General features: G+C 41.5%; 1 protein-coding gene across 13 annotated transcripts in view; it reads right to left on the reverse strand.

Annotated features, from left to right (window-relative positions):
* Nucleotides 1–26,365, reverse strand: part of SRRM3 (serine/arginine repetitive matrix 3) — a 249,766-nt gene that overhangs the window by 56,990 nt on the left and 166,411 nt on the right. For all 13 annotated transcript variants that reach the window (XR_011363240.1, XM_069971748.1, XM_069971751.1 and 10 more), the window contains 2 exons: nt 12,020–12,121; nt 3,905–4,039 (listed from right to left, as the gene is read on the reverse strand). Coding sequence is in view for 12 of the 13 variants with exons in the window: in XM_069971748.1 (XP_069827849.1) it covers nt 3,905–4,039; nt 12,020–12,121 (237 nt within the window). In the remaining variant the exon portion in view is untranslated. The remainder of the gene's footprint in view (nt 1–3,904; nt 4,040–12,019; nt 12,122–26,365) is intronic.

A 26,365-nucleotide genomic window follows, 5' to 3' on the forward strand; every position in this document is an offset into this window, starting at 1 on the left:
ACACCCTGCAATCTTCTCTCACTAAGTTCCTAGATAAGCACTGACCTTTCTGACCTCTGAATCCAGCGTTTTAGGTGTCCACAGTCTACAAACAGCTGACCTTCATGTCTCTTCTCCCTGCTCACTCATCTACCTCGGCCCCTCCCCCCTCTATAGGATATAATGGACACAGCAGAACCAGTCTTCACTGGCTTCTCTGTAATAAATATGGCTTTGCCTCATAATGAACAGATATAAAGTGAGGGGGGGGCTGCTAGATTGCTTTTTGAGTACAGAAAGAGGCTTTTTGCCTAATAAAACCTAGTATAGAATTTATTAAAATTGCTTATACTACTGATTTTGCTTAATTGAATCTTTAACCCTGTCACCTGAAAATTCAGTGCCAAAGAGGTGTGGCCTAGAGACTCCAGAACTCTAAAGTGCCTGGGCAACGCCTTTTTGGCACCTTACTGTATTGTAAGAGAGTATTTTAGCACATTCCAGTCACTGGCCGCTAAATGAAAGAAAAGATGTGTATCCTCTCCTCAAGACCCATGTGACACTTTTAGTTCTTTGTCACTGGATTTCCAGGCAACAGTTCACTTTAAAGTTTTGTTCACTTTAGATTTCAAAGCCAGAAGGGCATCCACCAGGAAGATAGTACCAGACCCTCTGTTATATTTCACATTCTGTATGAATCTATCCCTGGCTTAGGTCGAAAAAATACCAAAAACACCATAAACTGTATGTGCGATTCCAGCCTAAGAAGGATCCTCTGATGATTAGTGTTAAGCATGAGTCTCCTTGTCTTGTGCTTTTTAACTCTTTTTTTTTTTTTTTTTTTGTGTTGCAGCATGTAAAGGAACTTTGGGTCACTTACACACTGCAGTATATTAGGCGTTAAGCTCCTGCACCTATGTATTTAACCATAAGAGCTCCTAATGTCCCCTTATAGTAAATACAGTGGATTGACAGAGCAAGCAGCCATTGGCTGGCTGCTCTGCCACACTTGTTGATTCTGCCTCTGGACACAACAAAATAATTTTTGGTCACATCACCGAGTCTATGCTTTGTGTTGTACGTAGGGATTGGGGATTCATAAAAAAACTGAGACAGAGTTCCTGTCTCGGCCAGAGATGTCAGCAGAGAGCACTGTGTCAGACTGAAAATAAAACAACATTTCCTGCAGGACATACAGCAGCCAATAAGTATGGGAAGACTTGAGATTTTTAAATTGAAGCAAATTACAAATCTATATAATTTTTAGTTGATTTAAAAGAAAAATTTTCGCTGGACAACCCCTTTAATTTACCTTGTCATTTAATGGGGTTAATCCTTGTTGCTGCTCACCAAAATAAGTGACAAGACAGCTGCAAAAGTGCAATGGGAAGATTTTCTACTGCAGGTGAACAGGTTGCAGGAACCCCATTTGCATGAATTGGATGTGCGGATATGATGCAGATTTTGGTAGATAACCTATGTCAGTCTATGTGTGAACATGGCTTTACTCTGTGCCTGCTCAGCACTTATTCAGTGAATACACTTGGACTCACACACCCTTCTCTTTCAATTTTAATTAGCTTAGTAAATACAGGGGAAAACCATCTTATAATCGGTGAGCATGTTATCACCAATTACAGCGACTGTGCGATCACATTGTGGTTAGGAAGATTTAATTCCTAGTTAATAGAGAGGAGCGAACGTGCCGAAAGATCGTGTCCGCACAAACCTCAAACATTCGGCAATCCTGCTGCCTGGAGAAGGGGGATGCAGCCCGAGGACGGCCTGGAAAACATGGGTACAGCCACAGGCCATAGACTTCATCCAGGTTTACCAGGCAGTCCTCGGGCTGCATCCACCTTCTCCAGGCAGCAGGATTCAAATGCCAACCGTTTGGGTTTGTGCGGACACGATCTTTCACCAAATTCGCTCATTTCTACTAGCTTTTAATATTAAATAATATCCCTGTGTGCGAACTGTATAGCAGAGTATGTTAAAGCGTTGTATATAGGAGTCTATAGCCAAGTTTACTGCATGCAGTGTGAAGGGTGACTATAGCCTAAGGCCAGATTTATGTAGGACAATCCAACTACCTTCTCGCATTTATCATTCTAACAATATAAAAAAACCTTAAAGTGTCTCTGTCATTTAATTTTTTTTTTTGTAGAAATCAATAGTAGAGGCAATTTTAAGAAACTCTGTAATAGATTTTATTAGACAAAAAAAGCCTCTTTCTGTACTCAAAAATCTGTTTCCCAGCCTCCCCCCTCACTTCTTATCTGTTCATTATCAGGCAAAGTCATCTACATTACAGAGGAGCAAAGGAAAGACGGGTTTTCTGTGTCCATTATAGCCTATGGAGGGGCGAGGGGATGAGTGAGCAGGAAGAGGAGACAAGCAGTTATACAGTTTGGAAACTTGGCACATAAAACGCTGGATTCATGGGCGAGAAAGGTCAGTGCTTATCTGGGAACTCGGTGAGAGAAGATTGCAGGATCATGTGCTGTGAAGGGCTGCCTTTCCTCCTCTCTGTGCTCACTCATCCCCCTCATCCCCTCTCCTCTCCATAGTGCATAATGGACACAGAAATCCTTCTATTTATGAAGTTAGGGGGGGGGGGGGAGGTAGGAAAACAGCTTTTTGACTACAGAAGGAAACTCTTTTGCCTAATAAAACCTATTACAGAGTTTCTTGTACTATTGATAGTTATAGATTTCTGAAAGGTGACATTTATATGACAGGGACACTTTATGCAAAATGAACCAAAGGTATATCTAGCGATCTAAAAGGATTGCTGGTCATACATGATTCGATGACCTGTCAGTGTACATCTATGGCTTGCCTACATACGACCGTATACTCTATATTACAGCATCTACTCATAGAAATATGTAAATGATCAAAGTTTGATTCCTTTTTTTGTTTCAAGCAAAGTAAGTTCTGTCTTCAGAGTCAGGGAATTTCAACTACAAACGCTGTGACCGTCCTTGAAACATCGAGTCATCTGGAAGTCATTCTGTTATCTCTCCCCCCCCCCCGCCGGGCTGCATTGTTTTCCTGTATATGAATAAAGTCTTACACACTGTGCTGCTTTTTATAGCGTTAGTCGTCTTATAAGATTGTTGTGTCATTCAGGTATCGTGTCGTCCATTGTATAAAGGAAAGGAATTATCATGCAGTCTATGCTGTCCGTAGAAACCAATCAGAACTCGGCCTTCAAATATTCTTTAAGGGTCCATTCACACGTACCGGATCTGATGCAGGTATTAAAGGGGTACTCCAACACAAATAATTTTCTTTCAAGTCACCTGGTGTCAGAAAGCTATATAGATCTGTAATATACTTCTATTTAAAAATCTCCAGTCTTCCTGTACTTATCAGCTTCTGTATGTCCTGCAGGAAGTGGTGTGTTCTCTCCAGCCTGACACAGTCCTCTCTGCTGCCACCTCTGTCCATGTCAGGAACTGTCCAGAGCAGCAGCGAATTCCTATAGAAAACCTCTCCTGCTGCAAATCCTATACGTGTGAATTGACCCCTTGATGAAAGCTGAGCTGTGATTGGTTGCTATAGTCAATACATTCTACCAAACATAGAACAAACACACAAAAATAATTCTTAACACTTCATCATAGAACATCAATAATGCACATAATGTGACTGCTGGTCCCTGGGTGAGACGGGCACACTCAGTGGGACGTGGGGGGGGGGGCGCATGTATATTGGCGGCTCAGCAATCCTGGTATTGATGCCGTGACACTTTATATGTGTATATATACATATGGTTGTACACTATTAACCATTCACTGCCCAATGATATTGTACATGTGCTCTCTCACCAACTTTTACACAATTCTTTAGGTGTTTCTAGTGAGATTTATTGTGCAGCATTGTTTTTAGTTATTGATCACGTCTAGATGGCCGTTACCTGTAATCCCTCTGGCCACCGTCATCTCGATACCAATCGCTGTGACAATCACATTCCAGGGTGTAGCCTTCGCCATACATTGAATACTCTGTGACACTTTCTTCACCGGGAACCACATAATGGTTTTCAATTATTCTGTTGGACAAGAGGACAAGGGGAAAAAAATAACATTAAAAAAAGAAAAAAAAAGTTTCCACATGTTTTATTTAAAGCACACACTTACTACATAATAAACATATTAGGCTGGGTTCTCACTACATTTTTTCAATCCGTTTTTTTTGTTTTATCTGTGCATTTGTGTGCATCCGTTTTTCCATTGACTTCCATTAAAAAAAAAAAGACGGATCAAAAAGTATCACTTTTTTTAACGTACAGAAAAACATACTTGACCTTATTTTTGCGTATGTTAAAAAAAACCTGATGCCTTTAGATCAATTCTTTTTATAATGAAAGTCAATGGAAAAAAGAAGTGCTCAGCGAAACGCCTTTTCCGGTTCGTTTGACCTAAATATCTCACTTTTAGGATATGGCAGAGGCTTAGCCTAATAAAGAATTTGTCAGTATAAGGCTATGTTCACACAACAACTTCTTTTAAGCTGTTTTGCAGCCGTCTATTTTTTATTTTTTTACAGCTGTCATTTTGGTGGCAAAAGCAGATGTTTTATGCAAACTACGGCCATAGTTTGCATAAAAGTGTCACATTTTTGCGCCATAATGACGTCAGTCTAGAAAAAAAATGGCCGGGAAACAGCCGGAAAATGGCCGGAGTCATATGAGGTCTTGTTTTTTTGCGGGACAACTTTTACTTTTTAATCGCTGCCATTTTCAGGTTTATAAAACTTATTGATTGATTTCTATTAACCCTTTTTTGGAGGGATACTGTCTGTTATTGTTATTTACTGATACTGTTATTTATTTTTATTATTAAACTTATGCTATTCAGTGTGCGATAAAAATAACATAAATGTTTTCTCTGAGTCACTGTGTTTACAGCGATACCAAATTTGCATAGTTTTTTTTTTTTTTTAACTATTACCACATTGGCACAGTTACTATTTTCTTAAAAAAATAAAAAAAAGACAAACTGTTGTCACATTGCCAGATCCATAGCGTCTTATTTTTCCTGTGACATTGCTGTTTGGGATCATGCTTTGTGGGAAGATGTATAGTTTTTATTGATACCAATTCTCAGGCATATATATGATCTCTTTTTTCTGAGGCAGACTGACAAAATAAAGCAATTCTAGTGCTGTTTTTTTAAAAATATATTTTATAGCATGAACCATGCGGTATGAATGATTTTATAGCTTGAGTCGTTACGGATGTGCCAATATCAAACATGTTTTTTTTTGTTTTTTTTATGTAACAATTTATTTTGTATGGAGGATAAATTGCCGCAAACTTTTTAATCACTGGGTAGAGGGGTGTGACTGCGGCATATAATGGGTTAAACTACCCTGAAGGGGAGGATTCTCTGCTTCAGGTACTTACAGTTGGAGTCCAGCAGTCACACTGACAGCTGATCCCCCATTATGCTGACACAGGATTGGGGCAATTAGTTAGTAAAAAGGCTAATGTATAGGAATAAGGCCCACTTCAATAAAAAGGCGTATTAGCAGTTACTAAGGGTGCTAAAAAAAAAGCCCCCCCTACACACACAAACACAAAAACTTTCATTCAGAGAGATTTAAAGGGAATCCGTCAGCTCCCAGGCACTACCTGAGGTGCTGGCAGTCCCCCAGTAAGCATGGTGCCTTTTTGGTAATTTTCCGTGCAGTGGATTATGTGCAATCTTATGTCTCCTACTGTTTGTGCCACACTTGTCATGCATCCTCCTCCCTCTTCATGAATAATCAATGCTGCCCGGCCTCCTGCTCGCTCAGCTGTTAGATTGCAGATCAGTCCTCTGTAGGCAGGTTATGTCTGAAAGAATCTCTCCTCTGTAATATGCTGGAGCTGTGGTCTAGGGGTAACTCCCCTGTCTAGAGACTTGCCCAGCAGTTCATTCTCTGGTTTGAATCCCCTGATGGAAATTAAATACATGCATTTTTTTTCCTCATTATTGTATCATTTTTAAGGCTATGTTCACACACAGTATTTTTGCTCAGTATTTTGCAACCAAAACCAGGAGTGGATTGAGAACACAGAAAGGCTATGTTCTCACACTGTTGAAATTGAGCAGATGGCTGTCATTTAATGGCAAATATCGTACGTTGTTTTTTAAAAAAAAAGTAATTATTTGCCATTAAATGACAGCCATCCACTCAATTTCAACAGTGTGTGAACATAGCAGTTCAGTGTTTTCAATCCACTTCTGGTTTTGGTTGCAAAATACTGAGCAAAAATACTGTGTGTGAACATAGCCTTAAAAATGATACTATAATAGGAAAAAAAACATCTTATTTAATTTACATCAGGGGATTCGAACCAGAGAATGAACTGGTGGCAGGTCTCTAGTCAAGTGAGTTAACCCTAGACCACAGCTCCAACACATTACAGAAGAAAGATTCTTTCAGACATAACCTGCCTACAGAGGACTGATCTGCAATCAGCTGACAGCTGAGCGAGCAGGAGGCCGGGCAGCATTGATTATTAATGAAGAGGGAGGAGGATGCATGACAAGTGTGGCACGAACAACTGCTCTGTGACAGTAGGAGACATAAGATTGTACATAATCCACTGCACGGAAAATTACCAAAAAGGCACCATGCTTACTGGGGGACCGCCAGCTACAGCACACTGTCAGCACCTTAGATAGTGCCCGGGAGCTGACGGATTCCCTTTAAATGTTTACAATCAGCGCATCCATTCTGGTACCAAACAATGCGAATGCGCTATTTTTCTCTCTCATCTGTACCTCTAAATGGTAATAAAAAATATCACCCCACAAAAAACAGGCCCTCATACAGCAATACCAATGAAAAAAACTAAAATTATGGCTCTCAGAATTTTGAAAATAGATAATATTTTTCTCCCATAAAATGTGTTCTCTTTCTGCATATATCAGTATGCCGCTGCTGCTGCTGCCATCTGTATGGGATCAGAATACACTAGTATAGAGTTCTACACATTGTATGTCCCTGATGCACAGTGGAGCCTTGGCACCTCCAGCAGCGTGACGGGTAACATGTCAAACATAAAACGGAAACAATTTTTTAAAAATATATGAAATCATGAGTAATCCGCTAAAATAGGTAAACACGTGACATACACAAAGATATCCACATTATGCTGTAATAATGGCCCATGCTGCACAATATAAGAAATGATGGAATTTTTTTTTTCCATTGCATTGAAGGTCTCAGTAAAATTCTGCCTATCTGTCTGGACGTCATTGAGATTACACTCATAGCTATAGTATAGTCACCAACATAAAACAATGATGAAATCTGGTGATATCCCTCAATGTAAAGGATCAGTCACATTACAGGCTCTCGGCCTGACCACAATACAATTCTAATCTCGCTATTAGGAGGTTCGGCTCAGCTATTGAGCAGATTAATATTCATTTTCCCTTTTTTGTAGAAATACATAACATCTCAGAGTCGTGGAAACAGATCACCTGCACAGTGTAATCTTCCAGCTCGAGAGTTTTATAAAGAGGTTTCCGTCTTATTCGGTGGAAATCTTCTTATAACATGTTTGAGGAGATTGCGGCCACTGGATTTAATACCGCGCGTTGTACAATTCAAAATAGGACATTGTTCTTTATATCGAAGAAAATAAAACAATAAAATTGCGTTTATTTATCATTCACGTACATGTCTAATGCTGCGTTTACACAAAACGAAAATTGGCCCGATCGTACGATTAACGATGTCGGAGTAAAGATTTTTTTTTCATAACGATCAGCGTTTAGACGGTACGATATATCATACGGAAAATTCATTTTGGGGTCTTTTTGCGATCGCTTAAGCCTATCTCGCACATAGGAAAAATTGGTGGACGACTGTTTACACGGAACGATATGCAAATTTTTTGCGAACGACGACTTTAGAACATGTTGTAAGATCAAAATGAACGATTGCTCGTTCGTCGCAGGATCGTTCGCTGTATTTGCATGCAACGATTATCACTCCAATTCGATCGTTATTGTGCAAATTTGCACGATAATCGTTCCGTGTAAACGCAGCATAAGCCGATCATGTATGATACAGATCCACTGTGCCTGTGCATCTTAGCTCATAATAGTCACAATTAATTCTGACACAGCTTACTATTGGCACCTACATACAGGGCTGCATCTACCTGATGGGGTAAACTACTTGCTGGAGCAATCTATATATCAGTGGGACCTCCCTGCGCCTCCCAAACCAACCTAACCCTCCCTACCAACCCATTTACTATGCTTGGAATCAAACTGCAAAATTATTTCTGGGACTTTACAGAAGGGAAAAAAGCGAAGGAGGGAGGCTAAAGGCTTTATTACAACAAGCAATTGTCGGCCGTTATGGACGATAATCACTTGGTGTATTAGCTAGGGTTATGCACAATGTTGACTGATCCTTGTTTTTCAACATGTTGGAAAAAACTACAATGATAACGATGGTCCGATGGCCTTCACTAGGTGCAAGAGGGGAGGGAGCAGCAGACTGCCGCTATCTCTTATGGGTTCCCTGTAGCCCCCTCGCTCGCTGTTGGAGTGTGTAACAGCTCTGGCACCAAGCGGGGAACGAGGAGCAAGCCAGCGCTGATCTGACAGGTTGGCGCTCGCTTGCTCCCCTAGATCGGCCCGTCTAATAGGATCATAAGATATTTGTCCAGCAGGTTCAGAAGAGATAAATTGTCAGAGGAAGAAAGTGCCAAGGTGGTCCGGGCCATATGGGAAAAGAAAAGGCAAAGTAAACAACTTAGGGCTTTATTACATGGAAGGATTACTGTGAGAAAAATTGTTATATCATTTGAATTTAAGAGATAATCTTTCTATGTGTATGCCGGCATTGATCAAATAACAAACAAAAATTCACCCGTATGTCACTGATCGCATCTTTTGAGTTGCCCATAAAGTCGTCGTTAATCGTTCGCACATCTTTCGCTGTATGAACACATTGTGCGTTCATTTCTTGAGATCGGTGGGAGTATAGAAAATACAAACAATCGTAATAACGATCATAATTATGATAGAAACCAACTACTATCGCTCCTTGTATTATGGTGAACGATTGCAGGTCCTTTGTCAAAGAGCTCTGTGCCATTGTCGATCATTAGTTAGAGGAAAACAAAAAAAAAATTTCTAATAAGACCCCTTGACCAGAAGTTACCTGTTATTGTCACTGGCTATAAAAGCACTGTAATCTTTATATAAAAATAATTGACAAAGGATTATAAATGTTGGGTATCGTTGTAATCATACTGACGTACAGAATATAAATGTCAGTTTTATCATAAAGTACTGTACAATGCTTAAACTTAACAAAACAAAAAAAATACCAAAGTTATGTTTTATGGTTCTGTATATGGAAAAATAAAAGTGTTAAAGGGGAACTATAAGCAGGCTAAATTAATCTAACCTGCTCATATGTGCCTACTGTACAGGAGATGCAGAGGAGCAAAGTATGTCTCTTACCTTCCTCCTTAGCGCTGTTCCGGTGGAGTTAGTTGTGTGCTTCATGGTCCGGTGAGACCGTTAGGACCACTGCCCATCCCCATAGTGCCCATTCCGTCCGCCCAATCAAAAGAAAGGGACGGGACGGCTGGGGCGGATCAATGCTATGGGGGCGGGCAGTGCTCCTAACACTCTCACCGGACCATGGGGAACACGACGAACGGCACCAAGGATGAAAGTAAGAGACAAACCTTCCTCCTCGGTGTCCCTTGTGCAATAGGAACATAACAGCAGGTTAGAATTGTCTAATCTGCTGATCGCCCCCCTTTAAGAACCCAAAGGGGAAAAAACAAAAATGGAAAAAATGAAAACTTTCCTGTTTTAAAAATGATTTCCTAACATTTTAATCTGGTAATAGTAATAGTAATAGTATCAATTTTCTTTTCTTCTTATTTTTCAAGTAGGTAACTGGTAATCTGTGATCCTTAAAGGGACTAGTGATTCTTCAAGACATTTCTCTTATTGAAGATAATCAGCAGCACATCTGCAATTTAGGAACAGCTGGGGAACCCTAAGTGAGTAGCTGAAATGTTGATAACGGTAAAACCTGGGAGAGTCCTACCTGCATCTATGATCTTCGTTTCATCCAGGAACTAATACTACATATTGCAGCACGGTCCAAGAGACACGAGTTGTACAAAAAAAAAAAATAAAACAGGAAAACGACCAAATAATTCTCAAAATAACTTGAAATTCAATGTTAGACCAGCAAATCCACGGCTAAGTGGGTTTTGCAATTTCAATCCCATTGTAAAGTAAAATAAGTATTGTGGGAAAGGTATAATGGAACATTGCGGTAAAATAGCCTTCGGCTGCTTGAAATAAAGCCTGCGATTCAAACCATTTGATTTTACTTGAAAGCTTTTATGACTAAATTTGTTCTGGAACAGTCTGTAGGTTGTGAAGCTTGTAATTAACAAATACATCAATCTTACGGGGGCCTTTTAAGACCCCAATAGGAACAAACTCAAATGTCTCCGTTCAGAAAGAAACAGGATACAATAAAACAGATTATTGAACCGGCTTAGATTGTGATCATTCTCCTGCGGAACGGTAATGACTAGAGATGAGCGAACCTCAAGCATTCTGGAGTCCATCCGAATCCGAACGTTCGGTATTTGATTAGCTGGGGCTGCTGAAGTTGGATAAAGCTCTAAGGTTGTCTGGAAAACATGGATACAGCCAATGACTATATCCATGTATTCTACATAGCCTTAGGGCTTTATCCAACTTCAGCAGCCACCGCTAATCACATGCCGAACAATCGGGTTCGGATGGACTCCAGCTGCTCCAGGTTCGCTCATCTCTAGTTGTGAACGTCAATGTACACCTGTATATCACCAGTATATAACACCTAAAACATGAAACATTTTTAGGAAGCTGCATAAAAAAACGAATAAAATATTGTTAAAATGTGTAAGTGCGTAAGAAAATATGGCTATGATCTAGTGCAGTTTAGATGCATGAAATGGTCGCGGTATCCAGACACCAGAACACCAAAATGTCCATTTTTAATTGTGAGAGAATGTAGAGTAATGGCGGGCAGCAGGAGACGGATCACGTTCATGCATAGTCCCCCGAGGATTAAGGGGGGCCAAATGTCTTGTCAGAATACGGTAGGACACCACTGTGGTCACTGATTGGCTGAGCAGGCAATAACTGCTGTCACACCGGGAGCTGCAAGGAAATCCACAGAGGTTTCCCTGGAGGTATGTTTTTTATTTTAATATATTTTAAGGCTATGTGCCATTCCCACAATGTCTTTTTCAGATAAAAAAAACAGCCTTTTTTTAATATAATGATAGCTGTTAATAATGATCATTACTTATGGCTGCCATTTTAAAATAATAGCCGTTAATTTAGAAACAACGGCCGTTATTTCATCTAAAAAGATGTTGTGGGAACAAAGCCTAAGGCTATGTTCACACTATGTAATACAGGGGCTGTAGTTTACTACGGCCGCTGTATTACATGTTCCTGCAGCGAACACTGTCATATCGGCCGCAGGAACATTATCTTTTTCCCATTTGGATCAGGGGCAGCTTTGGGTACGCAATCCAATTAAGCACTGAACACAACTGTGCACAACTATTCTCTACAACCGTTGTTTGCTGAACTGTGGACGTAGAAAATGCAGCCGTAGTTCAACAATGGTTGTAGTGTATAATGTGTTTACTGTGTGTATTATTATTATTATGTATACTGTATGTAATGTATATACTGTGTGTAATGTGTATACTGTGTGTAATGTGTATACTGTTTGTATACACTACGGCCATTGTTGCATCAAAATCAATGCAAATGTAATAATTTCCGTACCAACAGCCGTTCTTTTTAGTGAAAAAAAACAGCCATTGTTAACTACATTAATACATTGTGTGAACATGGCCTTACAGTGATCACAGCTAAATCTAAAAGTAAGTATATGCCCACATAACTCCTTTAATATGTCGTCTACTGTTTGTATTTGTAACATGTTGCATAAAATAAGGGGGCATATAGCTGCTTACATCTGGCGGCCATGCTGATCTTCTCTTGTCAGTACGCCTTCTTTTTCCATGAGCATTTGCCTAAAAGTCCCAACTTTCTGACTTATTTCCTCCTCTGAATACCTGCAAAAAGATAAAAAAAACAGCAATTGTTACTAGAGCCTGCAGTGTGTATATTAGATATAATACAAGGTTTATAAGCCGCTGCTTGAAGCTTTATCAAGGATTCGACGTGTTCTGTGACTGACAGCTCTTATATCTGATATCTCTGACTTTCACCGACATAAGTGCAGGATGTTTTTGATGTTTTTGTGCAGTGGAGCACAGTCCTCTGGTGGATACTATATGGCGGACGCAGATGTCATGTCACATTTTACTGTGCATTATTCCCGCAGTGTAAAAGTATCAACATCTTACAGCAAGAAAATCCACAATGCTACAAAGCTACAATGCTCAGGTCAGGGGGGTGAAGTCTATGGAATCCATGAAAGATAAAGCCCAGCGCCACAGCTGGACTCCAGAAAACCCTTTCATCTTTATTTAAATGCATCCATTCAAAGAACACTTGTCCTAAAGGGCGGAGGAACTTATCGGAAAGGCGTCGGCCTCGGAGACCAGTTCTCTTTGTTTGGATATAGTTCAATGCAGACGAAATCAACATGGAATCCTGCAGTGAGGATGGACTGGTATCTGGTATCAGGAGCACGGGGGTCTGTGCAGGCCTTTAACCCTCATCTAGACCACTAGTAATTAAGTAAATCAGTCACATATATCCCATAAAGGAAAAGACTTCAGAGCTTAAAGGGGTACTCCGGCAAAAGTTCTTTTTACTTTCAAATCAATTGGTTTCAGAAAGTTATTAATATGCCTCTTTGAGGAAGCTGTCCCCCAGGTACTGTATATTCTAATAAGAACACATAAGGTACACGGGGGGGTGGGACCCCTGCTCTGTGTCACTAGCGCTGCGTGGTAACGCTTAATCAGAGCAGAGGTGTGGGAACTGCAAGGTTTAGGCAGCCCTGTGGTTCCCGAGCCAAAGAATGGTGGTAGCATAAGGGCCCATGTCGTCCCTTACTGCTGGTCTTTAAAAAAAAATAAAAATTTTTTTTAAGAATACATTTTAATGAAATTATATTACAAATTAGTATGACTTTATTGAAGCAATGTATTAACAAAAAACAAATAGACTCAACGGAGTACCTCTTTATTATTAAATATAGGGCAAAACTATACAGGTTTAAAGGGGCATTCTGCTCAAACATAACTTTTGATATGTTACTACTAGAGATGAGCAAACCTGGAGCATGCTGGAGTCCATCCGAACCCGATTACTAGTCATTGGCTGTATCCATGTTTTCCAGACAACCTTAGAGCTTTATCCAAGTTCAGCAGCCCCAGCTAATCAAATGCCAAACGTTTGGGTTCGGATCGACTCGAGCCTGAACCCGGATCGCTCATCTCTAGTTACTACCCATGGTGAGTCTAAGAATTCCTTCCATACTTATTATCTATTCAGTCTCCTCCCCCCAGTTCTCAGCTGCTGCTTTCTGCAGAAGACACAAAAATTGTGTGTGAGCCTTTCTCTCTGCCCCCCCCCCTCCCTTCTGAGACGGCTGAAGTAAACAAGTTCCTGGCAGGCTGTATCTGCAACATTGTAGCTTCTTAGTAATGCTGGGATGGTTAATCTGAGGGCAAATTGCTGATGAGCTCTCCCGGCATTACAAAGAAACTACAATGTTGCAGATATGGACTTCATCTGTCTCAGAAGGGAGGGGGGAGGAGGGGGAGACTGAGAGAAAAGCTCACACACAGATTTTTGTGTCGTTAGCAGAAAGCAGCAGCTGAGAACTGGGGGAATGAGACTAGAGAATAGATAACAAGTATGGAAGGAGTTATTAGAGTCACCGCAACATATCAAAAGTTATGTTTGAGTGGAATATCCCTAACAGTATAAACATCCAACCATATGTAACGTTATAATGCACAGCCGGAGAACTATAGGTTTACATAACCAGCATTACCCTATGGGGTAGAAAGAACTTACTTCATCATATAACCCCTCTGCCACAGTATGACAGATGGATGGGCTATATTATACAGAAGCTGCTACAGAATAAGAGGAATAGAAATATACATGCAGCAAAAAAACATTCAATGTTCACCTCTGATTCGATTACAGGTAAATGTACAAAAAAATTTCCGTTGTTTATATTTCAAAAACCTCTATCGAAATTGAAAGATAATTTGTGTACGGAGAAACAGTCCGTTTTGTTTTCCTTTGGCAGGCTGAATAGCAGACACTCTAAAGGTCCAACCAAATAGGCCGTTCTTGTCTGCAATCATAGCAATCAATCTCTGGAGTGAAAAACAAATTACAAGAAAAAAAATGGCTCCAATATCCTCCTAGTCCGGCTGTGGCTTTTTCCAAGGCCTGACATGTTTTCTACAATAGCGGCAATAGCACCAGTCATTTATTGGGGACAATATGGGAGAAAGGCTAAAAACATTCTAATGAACACAAAAGGAAACATGAAGTACAGACTCAATACTAGTATACAATCACTATCCAAAAATTCTAACCCTTTATGAGCAAAACAAAGTACAGTGGTGTCTAGGATTCCGGGACGGCGCTTGTAATCCAAATCCATTCTTAAACCAAAGCAAATTTTCTCACTAAAATGCAGACAATTCCACACCCCAAAAAGTGCAGGCACATTATAGCAGCAGTGTGTATAGCTGAGTGTGAGTGCAGGCACATTATAGCAGCAGTGTGTATAGCTGAGTGTGAGTGCAGGCACATTATACCAGCAGTGTGTATAGCTGAGTGTGAGTGCAGGCGGATTATAGCAGCAGTGTGTATAGCTAGAGGTATAACCAGCAGAAAGAGGAAGATAGTGATCCCGCTGTATGAAAAAGAAGGTCCTTTGTGGGGGAGGGAAGCCGAGTATTATTTTATATTGTTTTCCCTATGCCATGCACTTATAATTACTACATTACCTTTGCTCCATAAGTGATAATGAATGGTGTGGTAAAAGAAAAAAAAATATTTTTAGTTCATGTATGGTCATTTTTTTAGCTGCAACTAATAAGGATAACCTCCAGCTCTAAACGATTAAATGAAGAAATCTTTATTAGATCACATTAAAATTATATCCACAGCCATAAAACCCCAGTATGCCTGCTGTACTGGTCTTTATGGATGTCAATATCATTTTAACATGATCCAATATAGATTTCTTCATTAAGTCGTTTGGAGCTGGAGGTTATCCTTTCTGCATTGGCCGTTCTTACATCCGGGAGTCGGCCCAAGTTCCTGCCTTACACGCTCCATTCCTGGAACCTGCATGATATTGGCTATTACAAGTGTCGGGCTATTGTTCCCGCATCATCTTTTTTTGCCGTTTCGCTGGGGGGATTTTTGATGACCGACACATCGTGTCCGGTTTATGCAAATAATAAAAAGGCCGCGAAATGGCAAATAAAAAAAAAAGAAAAAGACGGTGTGTAAACATAGCCTTGAGTTGACACATTTTTTACATGGTCTTTTTTAATAGTTTAGGCATTTTTACAGCGATTTCGCGACAGCAAAATGCCATAAGGTCCCTAAGGCCCATTGGGGATTTTCCTGGTTTCCCAGTTGGCAAGTCCAAACCTCTTCATATCTAGTACTATACCTCAAGAAAATTTTCTGATCTTCTGCTTAACTCCTTATGTACTGCTTTGTGTAAGTGACCCAGTGTTTACTTACATGCTGCAACACAAAAAAGGTTTAACAAGCAGTAGACAAAGATCTCTGCTTTACTGCTCTGATAACCCCTGACCTCTTTTCTCCAGCACAATCTACTAGGAAAATGTGCAGAGCTCTGTGCAGAGGTTAGGGGTTTTCAGTGCACCAGCAGTAAAGCAGATATCTCCTTGTCTTCTGAACTTTGGATAACTTACACACTGCAGTACATACGGGGTTAACCAGAAGGTAGTCTGCTCCTGCACCTATGTATTTAACCATAATGGCTCCTAATGGGCCTTTAGCTAAAACCAGTGGACTGACAGAGCAAGCAGCCATTGGCTCTCTTCTTTGCCAGTCACTCTTATGGCTGCAGGCTGCATTCTTCAGTGCATTGTGTTGTCCGTAGAGAAGGGGGGCCCCTCACAGTTTTTTGCTATCTTAGCTATGCCCCTGTTCCCCTTTATAGCATCCATCCATACCTTCATCTCTTTTTTCTTATGTTTCCCTTCTATAGCACCCAGCCATACCTTCATCTCTTATTTCTTATGTTTCCCCTCTATAGCATCCAGCCATACCTTCATCTCTTATTTCTTATGTTTCCCTTCTATAGCACCCAGTCATACATTCCTTCCTTCATCTCTTATTTCTTATGTTTCCCCTCTATAGCATCCAGCCATACCTTCATCTCTTATTTCTTATGTTTCCCTTCTATAGCACCCAGTCATACCTTTATCTCTTTTTTCTTATGTTTCCCTTCTATAGCACCCAGCCATACATTCCTTCCTTCATCTCTTATTTCTTATGTTTCCCTTCTATAGCACCCAGACATACCTTCATCTCTTATTTCTTATGTTTCCCCTCTATAGCATCCAGCCATACCTTCATCTTTTTTCTTATGTTTCCCTTCTATAGCACCCAGCCATACATTCCTTCCTTGATCTCTTATTTCTTATGTTTCCCCTCTATAGCATCCAGCCATACCTTCATCTCTTATTTCTTATGTTTCCCCTCTATAGCATCCAGCCATACATTCCTTCCTTCATCTCTTATTTCTCTTTTTTCGCTTTTAATGCAGTATTTCTAGATATTTATGAATTTAATTTTTTTTGTTACCAGAAAAATATAATTTCTATAAACATAAAATTATTCACGTGTAAAACTGAAGTAACGCAAATCAGAACCTCTCAAATGCAATTCAAAAATATATTTCCTTCACTGTGTAATTTTCTGTTCTTTGTAATATCAAACCCGAACCCTTTTAAAATGATGGTTTGAAATGGATGGTTGAGGCTGCCATAGTAACAGTGCAGTCCTAATAAGAAAAAAGACTGCGTAGCTCAGCCAGGTAATAGCTAAGGTGTCTGACTGTGATCCAGATACTATTAGTGTAGGATAGTATTAGTGTAGGATAGTAACAGGGCTATAGAAAGCAGCCAGTGGCATCTGGGCCGGTGTACACATTGTCACACTGCGCTGGGGTTTACTATGAGCACAGTCAGGGCCGGCCTTAGGGGTGTGCGAGCAGTGCAGCCGCACAGGGCGCTGTGCACTCCCGGCAGGAAGGGGGCGCCACCTGCATCCCTGAGGCCATATATCCGTCCCCTGCCTCTGCACAGCAGCTGAGGAAGCTCTTCTCCCCGGACATGTGACTGCAGCCTGGCCCCCATCCCCCGCCCCCCACAGCGTCTCCCAGCTCACAGAGGCCCATAACCCCGCTCCCTCCCCCGACGGAGACACCAGCAGTGTGATCCTCCTCTCTACCTGCTTCTCCTCATGGGCAGAGACATCCTCCACTACTACTGCAGTGTGACTGTGAGTATAACTATCTCTGTCTGTGTGTGTTAGTGGAGTTTGTGTGTGCTCTGTGTGTGTTAGTGCTCTGTGTGGTAGGACAACATCTCCCAGCATGCCCCTGTGTGGTAGGACAACAACTCCCAGCATACTCCTATGTGGCTCTCTGTGGTGAGACAACAACTCCCAGCATACTCCTATGTGGCTCTGTGTGGTAGGACAACAACTCCCAGCATACTCCTATGTGGCTCTGTGTGGTGAGACAACAACTCCCAGCATACTCCTATGTGGCTCTGTGTGGTAGGACAACAACTCCCAGCATACTCCTATGTGGCTCTGTGTGGTAGGACAACAACTCCCAGCATACTCCTGTGTGGCTCTGTGTGGTAGGACAACAACTCCCAGCATACTCCTATGTGGCTCTGTGTGGTAGGACAACAACTCCCAACATACTCCTGTGTGGCTCTGTGTGGTAGGACAACAACTCCCAGAATACTCTTATGTAGCTCTGAGTGGTAGGAAATCTCCCAGCATGCCCCTGTGTGGCTCTGTGTGGTGGGACAACAACTCCCAGCATGTTCCTGTGCGGCTCTGTGTGGTGGGACAACAACTCCCAGCATACTCCTATGTGGCTCTGTGTGGTAGGACAACAACTCCCAGCATACTCCTGTGTGGCTTTGTGTGGTAGGACAACAACTCCCAGCATACTCTTATGTGGCTCTGTGTGGTAGGACAACAACTCCCAGCATACTCCTGTGTGGTAGGACAACAACTCCCAGCATACTCCTGTGTGGCTCTGAGTGGTAGGACATCTCCCAGCATGCCCCTGTGTGGTAGGACAACAACTCCCAGCATACTCCTGTGTGGCTCTGAGTGGTAGGAAATCTCCCAGCATGCCCCTGTGTGGCTCTGTGTGGTAGGACAACTCCCAGTATACTCTTATGTGGCTCTGTGTGGTAGGACAACTCCCAGCATACTCCTATGTGACTCTGTGTGGTAGGACAACAACTCCCAGCATGCTCCTGTGTGGCTCTGTGTGGTGGGACAACAACTCCCAGCATACTCTTATGTGGCTCTGTGTGGTAGGACAACATCTCCCAGCATACTCCTATGTGGCTCTGTGTGGTAGGACAACAACTCCCAGCATACTCCTGTGTGGCTCTGTGTGGTAGGACAACAACTCCCAGAATACTCTTATGTAGCTCTGTGTGGTAGGACAACAACTCCCAGCATACTCCTGTGTGGCTCTGTGTGGTAGGACAACAACTCCCAGCATACTCCTGTGTGGCTCTGAGTCGTAGGACATCTCCCAGCATGCCCCTGTGTGGTAGGACAACAACTCCCAGCATACTCCTATGTGGCTCTCTGTGGTGGGACAACAACTCCCAGCATACTCCTGTGTGGTAGGACATCTTCCAGCATGCTGCTGTGTGGTAGGACAACAACAACTCCCAGTGGTGGGTATGTGTGGTGTGTATGTGTATATGTGACTGTATGTGTGTCTGTGTTTGCAGGATATATATACTGTGCGTCTGTATGTGTCTGTGTAAGCAGTATATACACTGTGGGAAAGATTCATCAAACATGGTGTAAAGTGAAACTGGCTCAGTTGTCCCTAGCAACCAAAGAGTCTGTGAGGAATGAAACATGGAATCTGATTGGTTGCTAGGGGCAACTGAGCCAGTTTCACTTTACACCATGTTTGATGAACCTCCCCCGTGCGTCTGTATGTGTATATGTGACTGTATCTGTCCGTGTAAGCAGTATATACAGTGTGTGTCTCCAAGAGATAGGCTTGGGATGGGCTACAATCAGCCGGGGGGGGGGGTTTCGCCAAAAGAGTATTCTGCACAGGGCGCCATCTACCCTAAGGCCGGCCCTGAGCACAGTGCATAGGGCTCACTGACTAGTCACTTTTTTTCCAGAATTTTCCACAATATAAAGTGGATTTCCAGTCCAAGAGTAGTACAGACGAGTCCAATAAATGATAGACTACACTTGTGTAAAGGATTTCCTGACGTGATTTGAAGGAGAACTGTGGTGATTTTTTTTTCTTCCTTCAAATTAACTGGTGTCAGAAAGTTATATAGACTTGTAATTTAATTCTATTTAAAATCTCTCCCTGTACTTATCAGCTGCTGTATGTCCTGCAGGAAGTGGTATATTCTTTCCATATTCCCATAGAAAACCTCTGCTGTTTTAAACAGTTCTTGTCACCAACAAAGGTGGCAGTAGAGAGCACTGTGTCAGACTGGAAAGAATACACCACTTCCTGCAGGACATACAGCAGTTGATAAGTACTGGAAGATTTGAGATTTTTTAAATTACAAGTCTATATAACTTTCTGACACCAGTTGATTTGAAAGAAATTAGTCACCAAACTCTTTCCATTCTCCAACATTGGCTCAGGCCTGGAGGAGCAGTTACATCTGGGACCTTTCCCACTTCCTTCATCCCTTTCTGTGAACCTATCACAGTTCTTAAGGCCCCCAGGCTGCAGAAATGCCCCCCCCCCTCCATTCCCGCATCCCATTCCTCCCCTATTTATAAGGATTAGAGATGAGCGAACCTGGAGCATGCTGGAGTCGATACGAACCCGATCGTTCGGCATTTGATTAGCGGCGGCTGCTGAAGTTGGATAAAGCCCTAAGGCTATGTGGAAAACATGGATATAGTCATTGGCTGTATCCATGTTTTCCAGACAACCTTAGAGCTTTATCCAAGTTCAGCAGCCCCCGCTTATCAAATGCCGAACGCTCGGTTTCGGATCGACTCAAACCCGATTCGCTCATCTCTAATAAGGATGTATCTACTATGTGTCTTGTTGGTTGTGTATTGTGAATAACTAAATAAATCAAACTTCCGCTCATGCCCTGCGGCCTCTTCAACAGACAGCGCCAATCTTACAATGAGTGCGGGACACATGCCCTGCTGCCCTACCCAACTAAAGGGGAAACACGATAATATATAAGAATATAATGTCAGCAATAAGAATCTGATATTGTGTTTACACATAAATATTATATAAAGGAAGTAAAAAAACAACAACCTAACCCTAACCTACCAAGGGGTCAGGTATAGGAGGGGGGAATAAGGAGGTGTTATAGCTTGCTGCACTTGGGAAGCTTCTTTGCCTCTTCTTTCTTTATAATAAAACATACTAGAATCACAGACAGATATATGAAAGGTACCAGGTGTCTCCCTGACCTTAAAGTGTCAGTGGGTTGGAATGTAAAATTGTAGCTGACAGATTCCCTTTAACAGTTTTACTATCACTTTCCTGGACTTATTATCACTGAGTCCTACAGAGGCTGCACCATTGACTAGAATTGTATGAATATGTATATGTGGTGGGCCGCTTGTGGCGGCTGCGACCAGTCACTTGCTAGATGGTACTGTGTGACTCCACTGCTGTGGTGGTTGGTCGATGGAGTATAGCTCAGCCAGGTGGTAAGTTGTCGTGATGCCAGTGCTGGCTCAGCACACGGGTATGGAGGCACACCTGCTTTTAGTTTTTTATGGCTGGCTATACTTTTCCCCAATGGTCGGTGACCTGGCAGGCTGTGAGGGGGTCCCTTGGGCGCTTATCACAGTCTGGAGTGGTGTTATGACCCATCTTCTGTGATACAAGTGAATCGTATAATACAGACTTGACTTCACTAGATCTGCACCGAGAGCTGTTTGAGGTAGAGAGAAGAGGAGCAGTGCGAACTTGGTTGCGTGCTGAGAAGAGTAGAGAGAGTTCAGAGGAGAGGAGTAGGTCGTGAGAGTCCCAACCCAATGTAGTACTGTGTTCTGCCGGAACTTTAGAAGAAGAAGACTTGAAGAGAATACTTGAAAGAAGAAGAATACTTGTGCCCGTGTTTTCACCTTTGTCGCTATACCACCTTTTGTCCTGCAGTGTCGGGGTACCTGTCCTATCAGGGTGACACAGTCACAGTCCTAGTTACCTAAGTTGAGCACAGTGTCCGAAGATAGTCAGTGTCACCTGCGTTGCGAGATAGAGTACGTAGCCTCTTAGCTGCTTTGCTCTATATGGATCAGTTTCTCTACTTTAGGATACTGTCCTGCACTGTGTTTAAGTGTTCACAGCGTGAGTTGGGGGGATCTCTGACTTGTCCTCTCTTCTGGCGTTTGACACTGCATTTTAAAGAAGGTCTCAGTGTTAACCATAGGGGTACACTAAAGCTGGTTTGTCCCGGACAGGGAACCTGGCAGAGCCAGACTCCTGGCTAAGCTGAGCAGGGATGCCTGATCTGTGTGTCTTGCTCCACTGAGAAATAGAAAAGAACTTACTGAAGTGTAGGTCTACACTTTCTCTCTTCATGTGACAACTTCCTACAGGGTGTATGTAACAGCTCCTGTGAGTGGTGGAGAAAAGAGTGCGAGAAGAAAGTAGGATAGAGATAGGTAGAAGAGAAGAGTAACTCTCATTGGTGTGCACATCACAAACAAAACCATGACCCTTACATGACCAAAGCTATGCAACAGTTACAAATATACAGACAGTGACCTCTTGTGGTAAAACTCAAATACACACCTTAATTACCACATTGTTTCTTACAGTACAAGGCTTTTGCGAGGGGTGTCCAAACTAGTAACCACCGTGGTGGGAGACCACATATATGCCATAATACTTTGAATCAGCCAATTTCTCTTACTGCAGTAACATTAAAAAAAAAACCTTAAAGTTTTAAGAACTCTGGAACTTAATTATAACAATATGTAATTTTTTTTTTTAAATTGTATAAAAAAGAAACAGGGTTATAGCAGATAAACTGCCTTGATTTATTAGTACTCCCCAGGATAGAATATTGTTCATGGACTAAGACTATAATTAAACATAGGATCATGAATCACTCCGATAACATTTACATTAGTTTTACAATGTGAGAAGACCTGAAAAAAAATCTCCCATTCATTTCACCTACACTCTGAAGCAAATGTTAGGAAGGGCAGTCTATTCCGTATGATTAAATCCTCCTACACCTCCCAGCTAATTGGCAAAAACAGGAGTTATTTTTCATTTGATTTAACAATATGCTTTGAAATTGGTTGTAAGAGTATAAACAAGAATATGAGTAATTTCATGTAATAGTTATATCATGTAATAGTTATATATTGCTAGTAACGCTTAAAGGCCTAGCTCCCATTGTCTCAAAGGGGTAAACAATTTTTTTTTTCTAAAGCAACTGATGTCTGGAAAATACACAGCTTTGTAAATTACTTCTATTTAAAAATCTAAAGTCTTCCAGTACTTATCAGCTGCTGTATGTCCTGCAGGAGGTGGAGCATTCTTTCCAGTTGAGAAAATGTTCTCTGCTGCCATCTCTGTCCATGTCAGGAACTGTAGTAGCAAATCCTTATAGGAAGCTTCTTTACTTTGGAAAGTCCTTGACATGGACAGAAGGGCTGTGGGGAGCGGTCAGAAGCGAGGATAACAGGGGGAGTGTGGACAGGTATGTATAAAGTTTATTATTTTTTATGTTACATATTCATCAGCCATTGGCCGTGCATCGCATGCGTGTTCGGTGACCGATGATTTTTCAACATGTTAAAAGACAATAATCAGCTGATAATTGTTTCTTTGACTGATCGTTGTCTTTATTACACAAAAAGATAATCTGCTTAATCGGCCTAAATGGGCAGATTATCGCTCTGTGTAATAGGGCCCTAAGACCAAAGTTTCCTGTATATTGCTCATAGCATCTGTACTAGCTGGCAGTTAGTGTAGATTTACATTAGAATTTAATAGTGTAAGCTACACTAAATCTGCTGGGTTGTGAAGGCTCCACCCACTTGTTTGATCATGATGAGGGGGTGTAAGTCCAGCAGAAAGTTGCAATTTTAGCACAGAAAATCTTAATTTATTAGGTTCTCAGAAAACTACAAATATGTATTTGGCCTTTGAAAAAAATCCTGTTATCCACTATGTATGGAAAGATCACCTTTAAAGTGTGACTATCATTACAACTTTTAGGCTGGGTTCACACTACGTATATTTCAGTCAGTATTGTGGTCCTCATATTGCAACCAAAACCAGGAGTGGATTGAAAACACAGAAAGGCTCTGTTCACACAATGTTGAAATTGAGTGGATGGCCGCCATATAACAGTAAATAACGGCCATTATTTCAATATAACAGCCGTTGTTCTAAAATACCAGCAAATATTTGCCATTATATGGCGGCCATCCACTCAATTTCACCATTGTGTGAACAGATCCTTTCTGTGTTTTTAATCCACTCCTGGTTTTGGTTGCAATATGGGGACCACAATACTGACTGAAATAGCCTCAGGCTATGTTCACATTACGTATATTTGAGGCTGTATGTTTGAGGCTGTATAGCAACCAAAACAAGGAGTGGATTGAAAACACAGAAAGGCTCTGTTCACATAATGTTGTAATTGAGTGGATGGCCGTCATTTATTGCCAAATATGTGCTGTTATTTTAAAACAACGGCTGTTGTATTGAAATAATGGAAGTTATTTACCTTTATATGGCGGCCATCCACTCAATTACAGCATTGTGTGAACAGATCCTTTCTGTGTTTTCAATCCACTCCTGGTTTTGGTTGCTATGAGGACCTGACATGAGGACCAAATACTGCCTGAAGTATACATAGTGTAAATCAAGAGTAGATGTGAAATAAAGTAAGTTTGCAATTTAAATTCTCATGCTGTAAAACAAAGCTGAACTTAGCAGAAATCCAGGTCCAGTCTCTTGAAGGCAGCTATATAACAGCTATACTTACTGTATCCAGGTCCAGTCTACTGCTATATAACAGCTATACTTACTGTATCCAGGTCCAGTCTACTGCTATATAACAGCTATACTTACTGTATCCAGGTCCAGTCTCCTGAAGGCAGCTATATAACAGCTATACTTACTGTATCCAGGTCCAGTCTCCTGAAGGCAGTAAGGTTGTATTGAAATAATGGAAGTTATTTACCTTTATATGGCGGCCATCCACTCAATTACAGCATTATGTGAACAGAGCCTTTCTGTGTTTTCAATCCACTCCTGGTTTTGGTTGCTATGAGGACCTGACATGAGGACCAAATACAGCCTCAAATATACATAGTGTGAACCCAGCCTCAAAGTGTAAATCAAGAGTAGATGTGAAATAAAGTAAGTTTGCAATTTAAATTCTCATGCTGTAAAACAAAGCTGAACTTAGCAAAAATCCAGGTCCAGTCTCTTTAAGGCAGCTATATAACAGCTATACTTACTGTATCCAGGTCCAGTCTCCTGAAGGCAGCTATATAACAGTTATACTTACTGTATCCAGGTCCAGTCTCCTGAAGGCTGCTATATAACAGCTATACTTACTGTATCCAGGTCCAGTCTCCTGAAGGCTGCTATATAACAGCTATACTTACTGTATCCAGGTCCAGTCTCCTGAAGGCTGCAGTATAACAGCTATACTTACTGTATCCAGGTCCAGTCTCCTGAAGGCTGCTATATAACAGCTATACTTACTGTATCCAGGTCCAGTCTCCTGAAGGCAGCTATATTACAGCTATACTTACTTTATCCAGGTCCAGTCTCCTGAAGGCAACTATATAACAGCTATACTTACTGTATCCAGGTCCAGTCTCTTGAAGGCTGCAGTATAACAGCTATACTTACTGTATCCAGGTCCAGTCTCCTGAAAGCAGCTATATAACAGCTATACTTACTGTATCCAGGTCCAGTCTCCTGAAGGCTGCTATATAACAGCTATACTTACTGTATCCAGGTCCAGTCTCCTGAAGGCTGCAGTATAACAGCTATACTTACTGTATCCAGGTCCAGTCTCCTGAAGGCTGCTATATAACAGCTATACTTACTGTATCCAGGTCCAGTCTCCTGAAGGCAGCTATATAACAGCTACACTTACTGTATACAGGTCCAGTATCTTGAAGGCTGCAGTATAACAGCTATACTTACTGTATCCAGGTCCAGTATCTTGAAGGCTGCAGTATAACAGCTATACTTACTGTATCCAGGTCCAGTCTCCTGAAGGCAGCTATATAAGTTACAGAGTATGGCAAGTTACAGAGTCACGGCTCAGCGTGTCCATCAATAACATGACTGCCTTCTCTGTGAACGCTCAGGTGACCTGGAAAACACGGGACTTCCTGTGCTTAGACTCTTTGAATAAAAAAAATAAAGTCAGAACACAGGAAGTGCCGTGTTTTCCATGATAAAAAAATAAAAATAATGAATGTAAATTGCAAACCTGCTTTATATCACATCTACTGCTGATTTAGGTTTCAAAACTTTAAAAGGCTTTATTACCGTACAAGCTGTGGAGTAGTCCACACTATGGCCGAAATACCTCAAATTCCCAGATATGTTTTCTAACTTTATGAGCCTCTTGTTTCCAAGTTTTCAGCCTATTTTTTCCGACTGATTTGTTACCGAGGTTTTTATATCCTTCATCCTGTGTCTCATTTTCCTAACAGAATAACCGTGGGTCTCTTTCATTTGGCGGATTCCCTGGCGATGCTGACACCCCCATCATTTATGGACAAGTGATTTAGGGTTGATAACTGCCTAAATCTCCCTCGGAAATTGATTGATATGACATCTATTCAATCATTCTCCCAGCATGCCACAGCAAAAAAGTCATTTACTCCTGACTGGAGATAACTGAGTCTGGGATTAAAAAAGTGCTCTCCAAAGAGCAGAGTTTAATGAAAGCGTATTACTGCCGAGACGTCTTAATGTGCGGCGCTTACCGCGCCAGGAGGCGGATTCTTTCATCAGCCAGACCTCTGCTTCTGATTATACCAGTGACTGAGGATACAGTAATTAATATCCCAGCGTTCTCCATTATTTACAAGGCAAACTTGTCTTCTTC

The sequence above is a fragment of the Dendropsophus ebraccatus genome, chromosome 5 (genome assembly GCF_027789765.1).
Source record: "Dendropsophus ebraccatus isolate aDenEbr1 chromosome 5, aDenEbr1.pat, whole genome shotgun sequence".
NCBI lineage: Eukaryota > Metazoa > Chordata > Amphibia > Anura > Hylidae > Dendropsophus > Dendropsophus ebraccatus.